This window comes from Marmota monax, unplaced genomic scaffold, assembly GCF_021218885.2.
Source record: "Marmota monax isolate L192 unplaced genomic scaffold, Marmota_monax_Labrador192_F-V1.1 WCK01_AAM20220418_F8-fsc00212, whole genome shotgun sequence".
In the NCBI taxonomy this organism is placed as follows: Eukaryota; Metazoa; Chordata; class Mammalia; order Rodentia; family Sciuridae; genus Marmota; species Marmota monax.
Window position 1 is genome coordinate 920,518 of NW_026692413.1, and position 14,578 is coordinate 935,095.

The 14,578-nt window shown below is 33.5% G+C and overlaps 1 protein-coding gene and 1 non-coding gene across 2 annotated transcripts in view; both read left to right on the plus strand.

Moving 5' to 3' along the window:
- Positions 1 to 12,974, plus strand: part of LOC124091538 (sodium/hydrogen exchanger 2-like) — a 63,178-nt gene extending 50,204 nt beyond the window's left edge. The window contains exons 6-8 of the mRNA XM_046442612.1: positions 5,154 to 5,243; positions 8,413 to 8,483; positions 12,806 to 12,974. Of these exons, the coding sequence (XP_046298568.1) occupies positions 5,154 to 5,243; positions 8,413 to 8,483; positions 12,806 to 12,974 (330 nt within the window). The remainder of the gene's footprint in view (positions 1 to 5,153; positions 5,244 to 8,412; positions 8,484 to 12,805) is intronic.
- On the plus strand, positions 12,517 to 12,589 carry Trnaa-ugc (transfer RNA alanine (anticodon UGC)). Its single transcript has one exon. It is a non-coding gene; the product is annotated as a tRNA-Ala (tRNA).
- Positions 12,975 to 14,578: the final 1,604 nt, after the last annotated feature.

Consider the following 14,578-nt stretch of genomic DNA (forward strand, 5'->3'; position numbering starts at 1 on the left):
TATGTATGTAATACCTTTCTTTATTCATTCATCTGTTGATGGAAATATAATTTAATGAATACCCTTGCTATCATGAATAGGGCTAAAATGTCATTCTTCATGGAAATAGAAAAAAAATCTTAATATTCCTATTGAACCACAAAGATGCCAAATAACTAAAGCAATCTTGAACAAAAAGAACAAAGCTGGAGGCATCACAAAATATACAAGAAAGTTATAATAACTTAAATATTATGGAATAAATATAAAAATGGACACACACAGATCAATGGAACACAATATGCTTATTTTTATAAGTGATCAACAATGGGATAATCACATTCAAAGACATGATAGAGTGTCTCTCAGCTCCAATATCTAACAATTCAATTTTGGTCATAAAACCCTTTTATTAAGTGACGTATATTTGCATTTTATTAAGTGACCTATATTTCCCATTGACCTCTGTGAAAAAAGAAGCACTGATTTTCTCTCAGGTATTATTTTAGGCCCAATCATTACTCTTTTTTTTGTTTATTTTTTTAGTTGTAGGTGGACACAATACCTTTGTTTTATTTATTTATTCATTTTTATGTGGTGCTGAGGATTGAACCCAGGGCCTCGCATGTGCTATGCAAGCACTCTACCGCTAAGCTACTACCCCAGCGCCCCACAATCATTACTCTTAATATTCTAAATTCCCTTCATTTTGGCCAGAAATAGAAGATAGACTTGTGTATCCATGCACACACATGAACACATAAACATACACACAAATACATCAAGAATATATTCAAGCACTAATTTTATGTCAAAGTGTTGCACAGGAAAGTTTTCCTGTCCTCAGTTTTTGTGTCTTTTTTTTTTTTTGGAACAATTTAGACAAGACACACACAGTTTTAAGTAACATGAAATGGAACTTTAATTAATAAAGAGAAAATATGAAAGTGCACCATCAGATGGGAGAGACTAGTTGCCCCAAAGAAGATTAACCCCTGGTCTCTTTGTGAGCTAAGCTGTAGTGAGTGATAAGGAAGTTTTCCACAATCTTTACCTCCCAGATCCACTTATTCTATTTTATTCAGTTACTAATATATGCTGATCATCTAGGGGTGACTTTTGGTCACTAATCAGCTTGATTTTCCTTAGAGGGCCTTGTATCTTATTTTCCAAGGGGCTCAGAATTTTGTGACAGCTTATCATGGGCCACCATATGATTAGTATTGTTAGTGTAAGGTTTTGTTCAAGATGTTTTAACAGTTAGACCATTTTAAGCAGACATTTCCCTGTTCCCTGGTTCTTAGCCTCTGACTTTATCAATATTTGTAATAGATACAAGAAATGGTTTATAGAACCGAGATCAGGCAATAGTCATGAAATAGCTGTTTTGACAGATTTTGTGGTGACACTGAGGCAGGACTGTTGATTAACTGCTTTATCCACTAGCCTTTTAATATTTTGATGTACCTTTACCAGACTGATTAATATTTTGATGTACCTTTACCAGACTGAATGCTTTAAAAACAGCATTCTTCTTGAAAATATAGACAAATGTGATCCTGACTTACAGTTAAGGAATCTTCCATTTTGGAGAATAACTGTTACTAGATAGTGTAACTGTTCCTGTAGCTACTAATTAATTAATTGAAAGGATTTAAATCTTTTCCAACTTTTTACAGGTGTTTTGCTATTCCCACACACCAGAGGCTATGACATTCTTTGTTTCATCAACTCAGTTTCTGACCATTCCATTCCCATCTCTCCTGGGTATGGAGGGCTAGGTGAGGAAGAATAGTATTGGGACATACCATGACAGTGGCAGGTGTAGGTTTTGGTTTTTCTGGAGGAGGAGTCATAGGCGGCTTATCTCTCAGTCTTGGAGGGAACATGTTTAGGTCTGCCATAAAATCTGGGTCAAGCCAGCATTGTTGGTATAGCTATTTATCTTCCTTCAGTTTGGAAAAGATCTGTACTTCCCCTTTTTGTCTTCCTGTTCGCAGAAAAGGTCTAACTGCAAGAAGGTGTATGTGTTAAGGTTCACATTAAGGGGCCATTATTAATGACTCCCAAGCTTGATGTTGATGTCAAGCACTGTTATAAAAAAATGAACCCCTTTTTCTTGAGTATCTCAGGGTCAAATTTACTTCAGTCATTGAAGATACAGCTCAGTAGAGAATGAGAGGAACTAACATGAAATTTTTTATTTGTCAAAAGAGAGAGTGGGGCTGGGGATGTGGCTCAAGCAGTAGCGCGCTCGCCTGGCATGCGTGTGGCCCGGGTTCGATCCTCAGCACCACATACAAACAAAGATGTTGTGTCTGCCGAAAACTAAAACAATAAATATTAAAATTCTCTCTCTCTCTCTAAAAAAAGAGAGAGTGATCACAGAATCTTCAGGTGAGTGGGCATATCTGAATTAAGCTCAGTGTCTCTTGGGTTGGAGACCAGCCTGGGCATCCCCATCAATGTCTCCTAAGTGAGGTTCAGATTAATGGTCACTCTTACTATTGCCTCCATTCCATGTTCTAAAATCATATAACTAGGCCATGAGGCACCCATCCTCTTTCTCTATCTCATAATTCTATCAGTCCGTCCTGGAGGCCCTGCTGACCTAGCTGGTGAAGAGCAGGAGTTGGGGCTATTTTTTTCCTCATAGCTTGCTAGTCATGTATCCCATGACAGTAAATAATAACTCTTAAGTGAGATAGAAATGGAATAAATTGAAAACTAGCATTAGGGATTGTCATCCTCAAACAAATGGTGTCTGAGTAGCCAGCAATTTGAGAAGTAGGAAGCCTTAGTCTATTTCCACTACCAGGGCTTAAAAACATGAGATAACAGAAATTCATACAAAGCTACTGCAGGGAAGGAGTTAATTTTTTTTCCTTAGTGAGCCAGGAACCATCTATGGTGGAATTGCCATGTCACATAGCAAGAAATTAGCTCCAAGAAGAACAAACACTAAACTTCCTTTGGCCTCTCCTGCTGCCATTTGAAATAAACTACAAATAACTATATTCTGTAAGCTAATGCTTTGGGAGGTCAATGTGATGAGAGAGAGAGAGGGAGAGGGCGAGGGAGGGAGGGAAGGAGGGAGGGAGGGAGGGAGAGAGAGAGAGAGCGAGCCATCTGTTTTAATATTGACAAAATTTATGACTTAGACTCTATGACTTTCTATAATCAAATTTCTTATTTGACTTTCTCCATTTTGGGTAAACCCAGTCATTTTACTTTATGACCAAATCTTATTTCACTATACAAAATCCTCTCTTAAACAAGCATATCTTCTTTCTTTTTTTTAACCTTCCCTACCAAAAATATGCTCATACTTATAACCATTCGTGCATATGTTTTACACTCCTCTTTTATTTTTACTTGTTGATTCTTTACTTTCGTACTCTTAAGAATATGCACTCAGAAATCATATACTTGATTCATGTACTATAGGATGGTCTCCTTTGCCTTTATTTGTATCCCACATATGCTCTCTTCAATCCAACATATGTGCTACAAATAGTTATGGTGTTGTACTAGATATCTCTCTCTTCTAGGGCACTACAAGGACAATAGAACCTCCATAAAATATTGGGCAGTTGGTAAGCATTCTCTTGGTTCACTGGGGGTACTTTGAGCCTCCTTAATAAACATGCATACGAAGCACTAGTTAGTCTGACAGTGAGCACAGGGACCTAGTATGTGGCAAAAGCAATATATCAGGAAAATGAAAACCCCCCAAACTATCAATATGCACAGAATGGAGTGAGTGAAGTAGTAAATATTTCAGACTCAGCTCTGGTAAGAGGTGAGCTATAGTAACCTTTTACTCAGAAGGAGCAGATCAGTCATGACACCAAATATATATTCTGATGGAAAGCCCTCCTCCATTCTTGTGGCCTTGCTGAGAAAATTTTGAATGAGACGTAACACAGTTCTGTCACCAAACAGAGCCTTAATTAGCAAAGAGAAAGTAATAAAGTGCAACTTTAGACTGGAGAGTCCAGATCATTGCAGAGATTGACTCCAACTCTCTTCGTGAGCTCAGGTGTTTATAGTATCAAGGAAATTCTTGTTTTGTCTCCACCTCCTAGACCAACCTACTGTATTTATTGGCGGTTATTTATACATGACAATTTAGCTAGGGGTGACTCTTGATCACCATAATTGGATTCTTTTTTCTTTGTGGGTCTTATATCCTGTTTTCCCAAGGAATCACACAATCTTGTTTTTTTTTTTTTAATATTTTCTTAGTTTTAGGTGGGCACAGTACCTTTATTTATTTGTTTGTTTGCTTGTTTGTTTATATAGTGCTGAGGATGAAACCCAGTGCCTCACTATTATGGTTTGGATGTGAGGTGTCCCCAAAAATCTCATGTGTTAGACAATGCAAGAAGGTTCAGAGGAGAAATGATTGACTTGTAAGAGTCTTAACCCAATCATTGATTTAGTCCCCTGATAGGGACTGAGTGGTAACTGAAGTAGTATGGTGTGGTTGGAAGAGGTGGGAATTGGGGTGTGGCTTTAGTGTATATATTTGTATCAGACAAGTGGAGACCTCTCTCTGTATTTCCTGCTCACCATGATGTGAGCTGCTTCCTTCTGCCACACTCTTCCTCCATGATATTCTGCCTTACCTTGAGCCTTGAGGAATGGAGTAGGCCTTCTATGGACTAAGACCTCTGAAACTATGAACCCTCAAATAAAAGTTTCTTCTTCCACAGTTGTGCTGGTTGGGTCCTTTAGTCACAACAGTGAAAAAGTGGATTAAAACACTCACACATGCTAGGCAAGCACTCTACCACTGAGCTACAACTCCAGCACCAGACACAGGAACTTGTGACAGCTAAACTTAAGTCAGCATTGTTGGTATAAGATCTTGTGGGATCTTGGTTTTTGCAGTTAGGCCCTTTGAGCTAATATTCCCTTTTCCTCTGGTTCTTATCCCCTGAATTAGTCTATCTTTCTCCTTTTGTAAGAGGAATAATTTTTAGAGTGGAAATTAGGTAAGGGTCATGAAGTAGCTATCCTGTCAGACCTTATGGTGCTTACAGCATAAGCAAAGCTGATGCTTAACTGATTAGTTTTGCGCTAAGTATTTTCTTAAATCCCAGATCCATTGAATATATCTAACTGCTAGCTAACAAAAAGAATGTAACCTTTTGTTTGTCATTTTATAGGGGATGACCATTCGTCCTCTTGTTGACTTATTAGATGTGACAAGAAGAAGAGAAACCTCTCCAACTGTGAGTGAACAAATTCTTATTAGGGTAAGCTGTCTAAATATCATCTAGGTGATCTTGTTGGATGAAACTAACCCTTATATGAAGATCTTTTTTATTCTTGGATTGTCCTCCTAACAAAATGAGACATAATTTTTTGACTTTCAAATTGGTATTTATTATTTTTTACTTATCTGTAATTTGAAAAGTCAAGAAACAGTTTTGATGGACTAAGAACACGGAGAATGTGAACTTCAACCTTTGCTCTGTTACTACACAGATTCCTATATTATGTTGGGAGATTTTTAAGATCATTGTGACTTTGGCTTCCTACTCAGTAAATTTATATTGTGTTTTTCATGATCTCCAGGGACACATCCTGGTTGAATAATTATGAAAGATAAATATTTTTACTTAAAATTTTTAGTATCAGTGTTCTTGGTTACTTTATCATACTAATTTTTAATATATGCCCAATTAATCCAGTAGCTTAGTTTACTTTGTATTTGGTTTTGTAGAGCAATTTCATTTAACCTGAATTGTGTAATTAATATATAATTGGAAAGTTTTGGGGGACATTTTTTTGTTTGGTGGAATTTCTTATATTATTGAGGTCTGAGGAAGTTAAAGATTTTAACAGTCAACTTGTAAAGTATATTCTTTGAAACAGGGCTTATTAAATGCCCCGAGTTGAAAATAAAATGCCTCATATCTACATGAGAAGTAACAAGATGGTCAGAGATATTTAATGGCATAAAATTTGTATTGCTTTTGCTTTCTTTACTCTTAAGGCATTATAGATATACATAATACTGGGGTTCATTTTGACATAATCATATAAGCATGGACTCTTTTAAATATATATTTTAGTTGTAGATGGACACGATGCCTTTATTCCATTCATTTAGTTTTATGTGGTGCTGAGGTTTGAACCCAGTGCTTTACACATGCTAGGCAAGTGCTCTACCTCTGAGCCACAACCACAGCCCCAAGCATGGACTCTTAATTTGCTCTGATTCAGTCCCCAGTACTTCTCCTTTCCTTCCCCTTCTTCCTCTCCTTGTTCCCATTTTTACTTTAATTTTTACATTTCTCTTATATAAATATAAATATTATCATATATAAACTAATATAAAATGAAAATAAAAATACTGAAATATAGAAGATATTAAGAATGATTTCAAGATACTCTTTAATTTATTAATATTGACAAAAAAAATCTAAGACTACTTTGCTTGAACATCAATTTGGCAGAGTCCATATATTTTTTTTTGTACTGGGGATTGAACCCAGAGGGGTTTAACCACTGATTGACATCCCCAGCCCTTTTTTAAAAAAATATTTTATTGAGAGACAGGGTCTCACTGAGTTGCTTAGGGCCTTAAAAAGTTGGTGAAGCTGACTTTGAACTTGTGATCCTCCTGCCTCAGGCTCCCCAGCTGCTAGGATTATAGGCCTGCATCACTGTGCCTGGCCAGTGTGCATAATTTTTTGAGACACATTTTCAGCAGATGATGACATTCTATTTATCAAATATATGTTTTGTTAATATTCATGTGTCTAAGACTCTACAAGCATGATTAATTAAACTCTTTACATTTTTATCTTCAATTTTGATACTTGCTCAAGTTATAAAAAGAAACCTTCTGGTCTTTTTATTGTAACTGAGTGGCATTTTAGATTAATTTAGGGATAATTTATATTGATATTGTCTTATTCCTGGCCATATGAGCTAATAACTTTAATGATGACATAATATACACTACATATATAGGACATAACTCATTTAAGCAATTTATATGACTAAATCAAACTTTAATTTATTTTGTTTTTCCAACATTAAAAATATTAAGTCTATAGAATTTCAAACGTAGTTCAATGCAGTGTTCATTGATATCTTCGCCACCTTTGCTTTACCATTTTGTTTATATATGTATGTTATTATTGTCATTTAGTGAGTCATTTAAAACTAAGCTGCAGATATCCTGACAATTCACCTCTAAAAATATCAAGTATTAATATTTTCTAAGAAAAATGACTTTCTAGTATATAATCATGATCAATTTATACAATTTAGGCAGGTCAAAATTGATACAATACTGATATCTAAAATAATTATTCTGCATTAAAAATTTTGTCAACTGTTCCAATAATGCTTTTTATAGTATTTTTCTCCTGATGCAGGTCATGAGTTATATCTAGTTGTCATTTTTTAAAATATTTTTAATGTTGTTTCTCAGCATTTCATTGTCTTTGATGACATTGCCACTTTCAAAATATGTATTTGTAGACTATCACTCAGATTTATTGATTGTTTCCTCATACATAAATTCAGATTATGCAATTTTGAGATGTTATATCAAATTAAACTTCTAATTTTAATATTCAAAACATTTTGTAAGCTGCTCTCTTTTGCCCAACCCTTGGCCTATATCTATCCAGCTTTCTATTTTTATGATTCTTCCCTAAAGTTCCTTATTTTCTCATGCTTTTCACAGTGCATAGTATGATTTCTTTTTTTTTCCATACATACCCCCATTTAATCAGGGTCAATCTCATAATGCACATTTTTATATAAACCTCCTCTAACTCCACTTTTTTTCTACTTCTTTCCTAAGTTTGTCTTTTTATGTTTCATTTATACAAAAATGCATTCCAAATTTCACCTTCATCTCTGTCTAAGTGGTGCCTCCCTCTCCAGTTTGGTTCTAAGTCCTTCAAAGGTAGGGGTCATGCCTTTTGCTTCTTTTGTTTACTTAATAATACCAAGCCCAGATCCTTGATAGATGAATGAATCTGTCATGTAGTATTAATTGATATGAACTTCTTTTGACTTCAAATACTGCATTTATAATGAATATACTAGAGATACTGCAAACATTGTCACCTATAAGCGTTGATGCTTCTTTTTATATTTACTCTGAAAAGAGTTTATAATATATCAGAATACACTTTACTATCCCCAGGACCACATACAAAAAATTCTTCTGTCATGTATATCGAAACAGAACAAATCTTTTAAAAATAAAAGAAACTGATAACTGAAAAAATACACTCTACAGTCAGGTATATCTATAAATAAAAAAGATTTTAGGATGAAATAAGCAAGTAGTCAACAATTTTGTAGATGCTTTTGACGGATTCTTTTATTTTGTAGTGATTGATCAAGTTTTTCATATATGCTTTGTATTTAGATACATGTTTCATTCTGTTTCAGTTCTTTGATCATTTGCTGGCGGGCATAGAAGATATATCAGGACACTGGGGACAGTATTATTGGAAAGACAGGTGAGAATTTGCCAAAAGTTACATCTGTATTTGTGTTGAAAAAAGAAACAAAATGAGTCAACTTCTCATTATGTCTGGTTCTTTTGGGTATTTTTGATATTTATTCATCTATATATTATAAAAAATGGCAGCTTAAAAGAAAGGTTAGAACTTTTTTTTAACCAAGAAATGTATACAAATGACACCAAATCCACACTGTAAAGCTAAACCTTATGTCATAAAATTCACAGGCCTTCCCTTTCTCTTGGGAATATTAAGTATAGTTTCAAAGAAACTACTAAATTTCCTTACACCATCTTATAGTATTCTCTCTGCCATTTACTATACTGCAGACATATTGTTATTCTATTTCTTCTGTCCAGTAAACTCATAATACTTCTACCTTAAAGTCAGTGCATACTATTTCCTCTGCCTGGAATGCACTTTTATATAATATTTGCATGTCCAATATTTTCTTGCCATTCAAGTCTTAATTTAAATTTTGCCTCATCAGAGACATCTTCCCTCACCATTCAATTTTTCTCTATTGTATCAGTGTATTGTAATTGTATGAAAAATATATAAATCTCTGGTATTCTAACATGTTTATTAAATATTTTCTAAAGGTTTTAATGATATAATTAATATAAAATGCATAATTTTGCATGCTTTTCTTTCACTAAAATACCAGTTGTGTGAAAGTGGAGACTTTTGTCTATCTTGTTAAATTCTGTAACTGCAGCACTTAGAAGAGATCCTTTTACTCAGTAGGCAGCCAGTAAATATTTTTGAATAAATAAATGAGTGCCAGTGAACTATAAAGGGACATTATATGCTTATACTGAATTTGTTCCAAGAGTTTAACCCAAATATTTGAATGATATTTAATTATGATCTCTTTCTAAGTGCTGCTTTAGAAGTGAATATTAAAATTCCCTGATTTGATGTTAAGTCCTGACTGGAACTTTGTAAAATATCAGATTTCATTTTTGCAACAAATACATGACACAAGTCCTGATGCCAGATGATTTGTAGGCATCCTTTTATGTTACTGTCCAAAATAGTTATAAAGTGAAGCTAAGGTAAGAGAACCAAGAGAAATTACTATACTGATCTTCCCCAGTACTAAAACAATTTATAGTGAACTCTATTAAAAATAATATATTTCTTTGCTATAATTATAAATGCAAAGGATATAACAAAATAGATATTTTCCACTTATTGAATTTTAATGTTAATTTTTGATCACAGGAAAAGGATGTAAACAATGAATTCAGGAGAATTTACACTAATTGTTTTTCCTTTACTGACAAGTCAAACAGCAACCCCCACCCCTCGTGCATTTTGGGCAAGTGCTGTACCACTGAGATACACCTACAGCCCCCAATATTTTTTTTTTACTTATATGAGTTGTATTTTATATTTAATTCACAATGTTTTTTTCTCCTTTATCAATAGCATAATAACACAAACATTCTAAGATAATTGTTCAAAGAGAGAAATGATCTTTCCAGAATCACAAGTATATCTTCCTCCTGAGGTTTCTCTGCCTCTCTCTTATCTATGGTGCTGGTAGAAAAACAATGAAACTGTTGGATGTACCTCTCTCCTCCCAGAGACTTTTGTTCACATTTTTATCATTATTATTTTACATTTTTCAGCTATCAAAGTTCTATATTTCACAAAAGTAATTTTTTCCTAGGGACAGCTAATGCATGTCTTAAAGCATTTCTTGGAAGGGAAGAAAAAGAAGAAAACAATATTCACTTTAAAAGTCGTAACTTTGAACGTTGCTTAATTATCTCCTTTGTACTTTTCAATTCCTCCCTTTCTTAGGCAGAAATGATTATCATTATTAGACTCAATACATACTGTGAGGTGAAAGTAAAATAAACAAAAAATTTTCTATGAGAAGAGGAAAATTGTTGTTTTCTACAAGGCATAAATACATGAACATATACAACATAGAGGGTTAAAATAGAAGCTTATGAAACCACTTGCAAAAGGAAAATCTGAAAATATGTATGTATAATTTACATATTCATATGAAATAGTCCAGTTTGTATCATGTTAATAATTTTACTGTTTCTTGTCCATTAATGACGTGAGCTCCTAGCTATTGTCAGTTCAGAAGAACAGATTCTCATCCTGATACCCAAGATGTGAAAAATACACACACACACACACACACACACACACATATATATATATATATCTTTATATCTTAGAAAAATTTGAAAAACGTACAGAAGATAAGTAAACAAAGAAATTGACTCTTATTCTTCACATTGAAGCTCAATTGCTAGTTCTTTACAAGACTGAGAAGTATTTTCACTTTCTTGTTTTTTTCTGAGGGCTAGCCATGCCTTTGGCTTGCAGGACTTACCTGCCATATTCATACATCAGAATGTGGATTATGCAAAACTCTGAAGTCTTATATGATACCAGAAAAGTGAAGTTCAGTCTAGTCTTTGTCTGCAGTGGTTTCTATCATATTTATGGCTTTTTTTCTCTGATGCCATATTGGAGCATTTGTTGGACACTGTTTATGAGAGGAAGCCAAAGAAGTGCCCTTTCGGAGGTCATCTATACAAACTTCCAGCCTAGCCACAGGGATCAGTCCTATAGTATCCAAGAGTCAGTTGCATCAATGGCCTGCTACCTTTTAAAGAGCTGTGCTGGTCTCTGTTGTGCATGGGATCCATCCCTCATCAGCTTATCCCAGCTGGATAAATCCCTCCTTAGGCTGCTCTCTTTCCCAGCATCAGCCTCAAATCCCCATTTCCTTTACTCTGGGGAAACTATTCCATTCATACTTATGCTTGATTCCCCCCAACAAAGGCTACATGGCTGAACTTGAATTTGATGCAAAATGGAAGAGAAGGAGTCCTTGATCAATTAGTCTAAAGACACAACATCCATGAGAATCTCTAAAAATCTCTTTATAATATATATATGTATTATTCACTCCATTTTGTATAGATCTCAGTAATTTTCAGAAAGGACCTGGACAAGCCTGCAATAGACATTTCTAGGACCACACTTGGAGAAACACCATTTTTTTTATAATAAAGTGTTTGAGTTAATTACTCCACTGTCTGCTTGAGTATGCTCTATATGGTTTCGTACAGTGAGCTTTTTTTTTTCTTCATTGTTGCACAAATGTGGGCAATCTCTTTTCATTTTCTTCCCCTTCTTATGTTTTATAAATAAATATCCACCTTTCCTAAAATAGCATCTTTTCCTACCCCCACAAATTTATGTGTCCAATTATTATTACTATTATTATTATTATTATCATATTTATTTATTTTTTAGATGTAGATGGACACAACACAATGCCTTTATTTTTATGTGGTGCTGAGGATCGAACCCAGGTCCCACCCATGCAAAGCCAGCGCTCTACCCCTGAGCCACAATCCCAGCCCTGTCCAATTATTTTTATCAATTAAAGTTGCTATCATTATATTCTACAGTTTCTTTATTCTTTTTAAAATATTTATAATTGTAGATGGATATGATATCTTTATTTTATTTATTTATTTTCATGTGGTGATGAGGATCTAACATAGTGCCTCACATGTGCTACGCAAGTGCTATACCACTGAGCTACAACCCCAGCCCTGTTGTTTCATTATTTTCTGAGCTCAATACTGCCACCTGCTTCCTAAGGAAATTTGAAATTGAGCTCTTAAGCCTAGAATCAAGGCCAGACATTTCCATTCAGTTGTTATGAAGTTGAGAATAAACACTATTTTTCTTTCATTTTTTGAGTTTACTGTGTAAGTTTAAACTCAGGCTCCTTATGCAAAGCTTTCAAAAATATGACTCATTCCTTTTCTCAGTCTTTGAAAATAAGTTGTTTCAAGTATCCTCTTTTTTCATGGCTGTTTCTGAAATGAAGACCCTACTTTAACATTATTTCTGTCTTTGCCCTTAAAGTTTTATTTTTTTTCCTATACTCTGATTTTCATGGCCTCAATGACTCTATTTGGTTAACCCTAAAGAATAATTTTTTTTCATAACACATATTTGAAATTAAATTAGAGGGTCTGGGGATATAATTCAGTTGGTAGAGTGCTTGCCTTGCATGCAAAAGGGCCTGGGTTCAATCCCCAGTACCACTATAAAAAATAAAAATAATAAAAAAGATGAGAGATTAAATTAGAATCTCTTGTGAGTTTTTTCCCCCTCTACTACATATTAAACTTACATTTTAATGAAGTAAGTTTGGATTAGGGAGTTGGTAAACCAATTTTGTGATTTTTTTCTCCAAAGTGTAAGCCTCCTCAAATAGTGGCATTAAATTCCTGGAATTTATGTGTTATTTGATTCATTAACAGATTGGAATATTTCAACAGCAGATATTTGCAGAAAATTTTGCTCAGAGAATATGACCAGCCCAAATCCAGCATTGTGCTTCTTTATGAAAAGCTTGAGAGAAAACATGCCATTGAGCTGGCAGAAGCAGGCCAGCTAACACACACACCATCTAGTACATCTTTGCTGTAAGTATATATGTTAGTGTGTTATTGTGTGTGGGTTTTAATCTGTTTAATTAGATATCACAGGATAATTACAGAGATCTTCCATGTATTTTAGTTTCAAAATATAATTTGCCTTTCCTTGCATCACATTTTGGAAAAACAAAGAATTTTAAGATAAAATTGAGGATGTTTGGTTGAGTATCACTGGCTGCTTTGTTGAACATGGAGCTTAATGAAATAAATTATGTCTATGAAACTTTTAGCTTTTAAAGGTTTAAAAAAGGTTATCTACCTCCAAGGAAGAATTATCTTTGCATTTTTGTTTCAGGTAAGGATTGATGTTAGGTTAAATATTTTTGTAGGCTTTTGTTGATTAAGAATTTAATTGAGGGCTGGGGAGGTGGTTCAAGCTGTAACACACTCTCCTGGCATGCGCGGGGTGCTGGGTTCGATCCTCAGCACCACATAAAAATAAAGATGTTGTGTCCACCGAAAACTAAAAAATAAATAATATTTAAAAATTCTCTCTCTCTCTCTTTCTCTTTTTAAAAAAAGAATTTAATTGAGTGTTAAGTGTTTAATTTGTTTTTGTTGGAGATAAACAATAAAGAAAAAATATACAAGTTGGTGATTTCCTGGCTGTAGATCTGGAGGCCACTGTTTAGAGAGAGCAGATAGATCTCAAAAGAGAAAACATAAGAATAAAAAGTAATAGAAAGCTATTACTCTATTCATTTTGTGTGTTGATTCAGTAGGAATTTGATGTTTTTCTGCATCATGAGATTTTTCTTGAGGGGTTGGTCTTTTGATTAAATTTATTATACAATTTTTTTTTCCTTTAAGAATATTTTTTTTAAAAATTGGTATAAAGTAACTGCAGCTGCATATTTAAACAAAGATTAAATAATTAACTAACTTATTATTCAATATATCTTTCTCAACTGATCAATGCTTGATTTTACAGGAATATATTTAACCAATAAATAGCTCATTTCTCTATTCAATATCCAGAAATGAAGGTCTAAAACTTAGCTTTTCTTTATATTTAATAATTAGTTAGAACAACATACATCTTTTAAAGTGATGAAGATGTATAAAGTAAGTATTTATATGAACCTTTATCTGTGGTACACTATCAAATTGAATAATAATTTTTAAAAAGAAAGTATATATATATATATATATATATATATGATTATTTTTTGTAGAATATAAAATTTTTCTGCCCTTATCTGTGTCTGGATAAAAAAAAATCCGGAAATGCATACACCACGTTTTAATCATAGTTTTCTCTATGTAGTGAGATTATTTGATTTTTTATTACTCTTTATATTTTCTGTATTTTTGTTAGTATGCATATACTAATATTGTAACCTGAAAAATATATTTAGGAGAGGAAACTATAAGAATTAAAAGTAAACATTATGTAAGGTAAAAATGAACAAAAATATCCTAAATTCATGACTGGGTATCAGTTGTGAATTCTAAATCATTGACTGAAGTTAAAGCATGTCTTTTTAAGAGAAAGTTATGAAATAAGTGCTGGAATAAGATATCAAAATATATTAACAAAATACTTTTTATCTTATATGAGTTTTAATTAAAAATAAAATTTTTATTGGGTTTTTT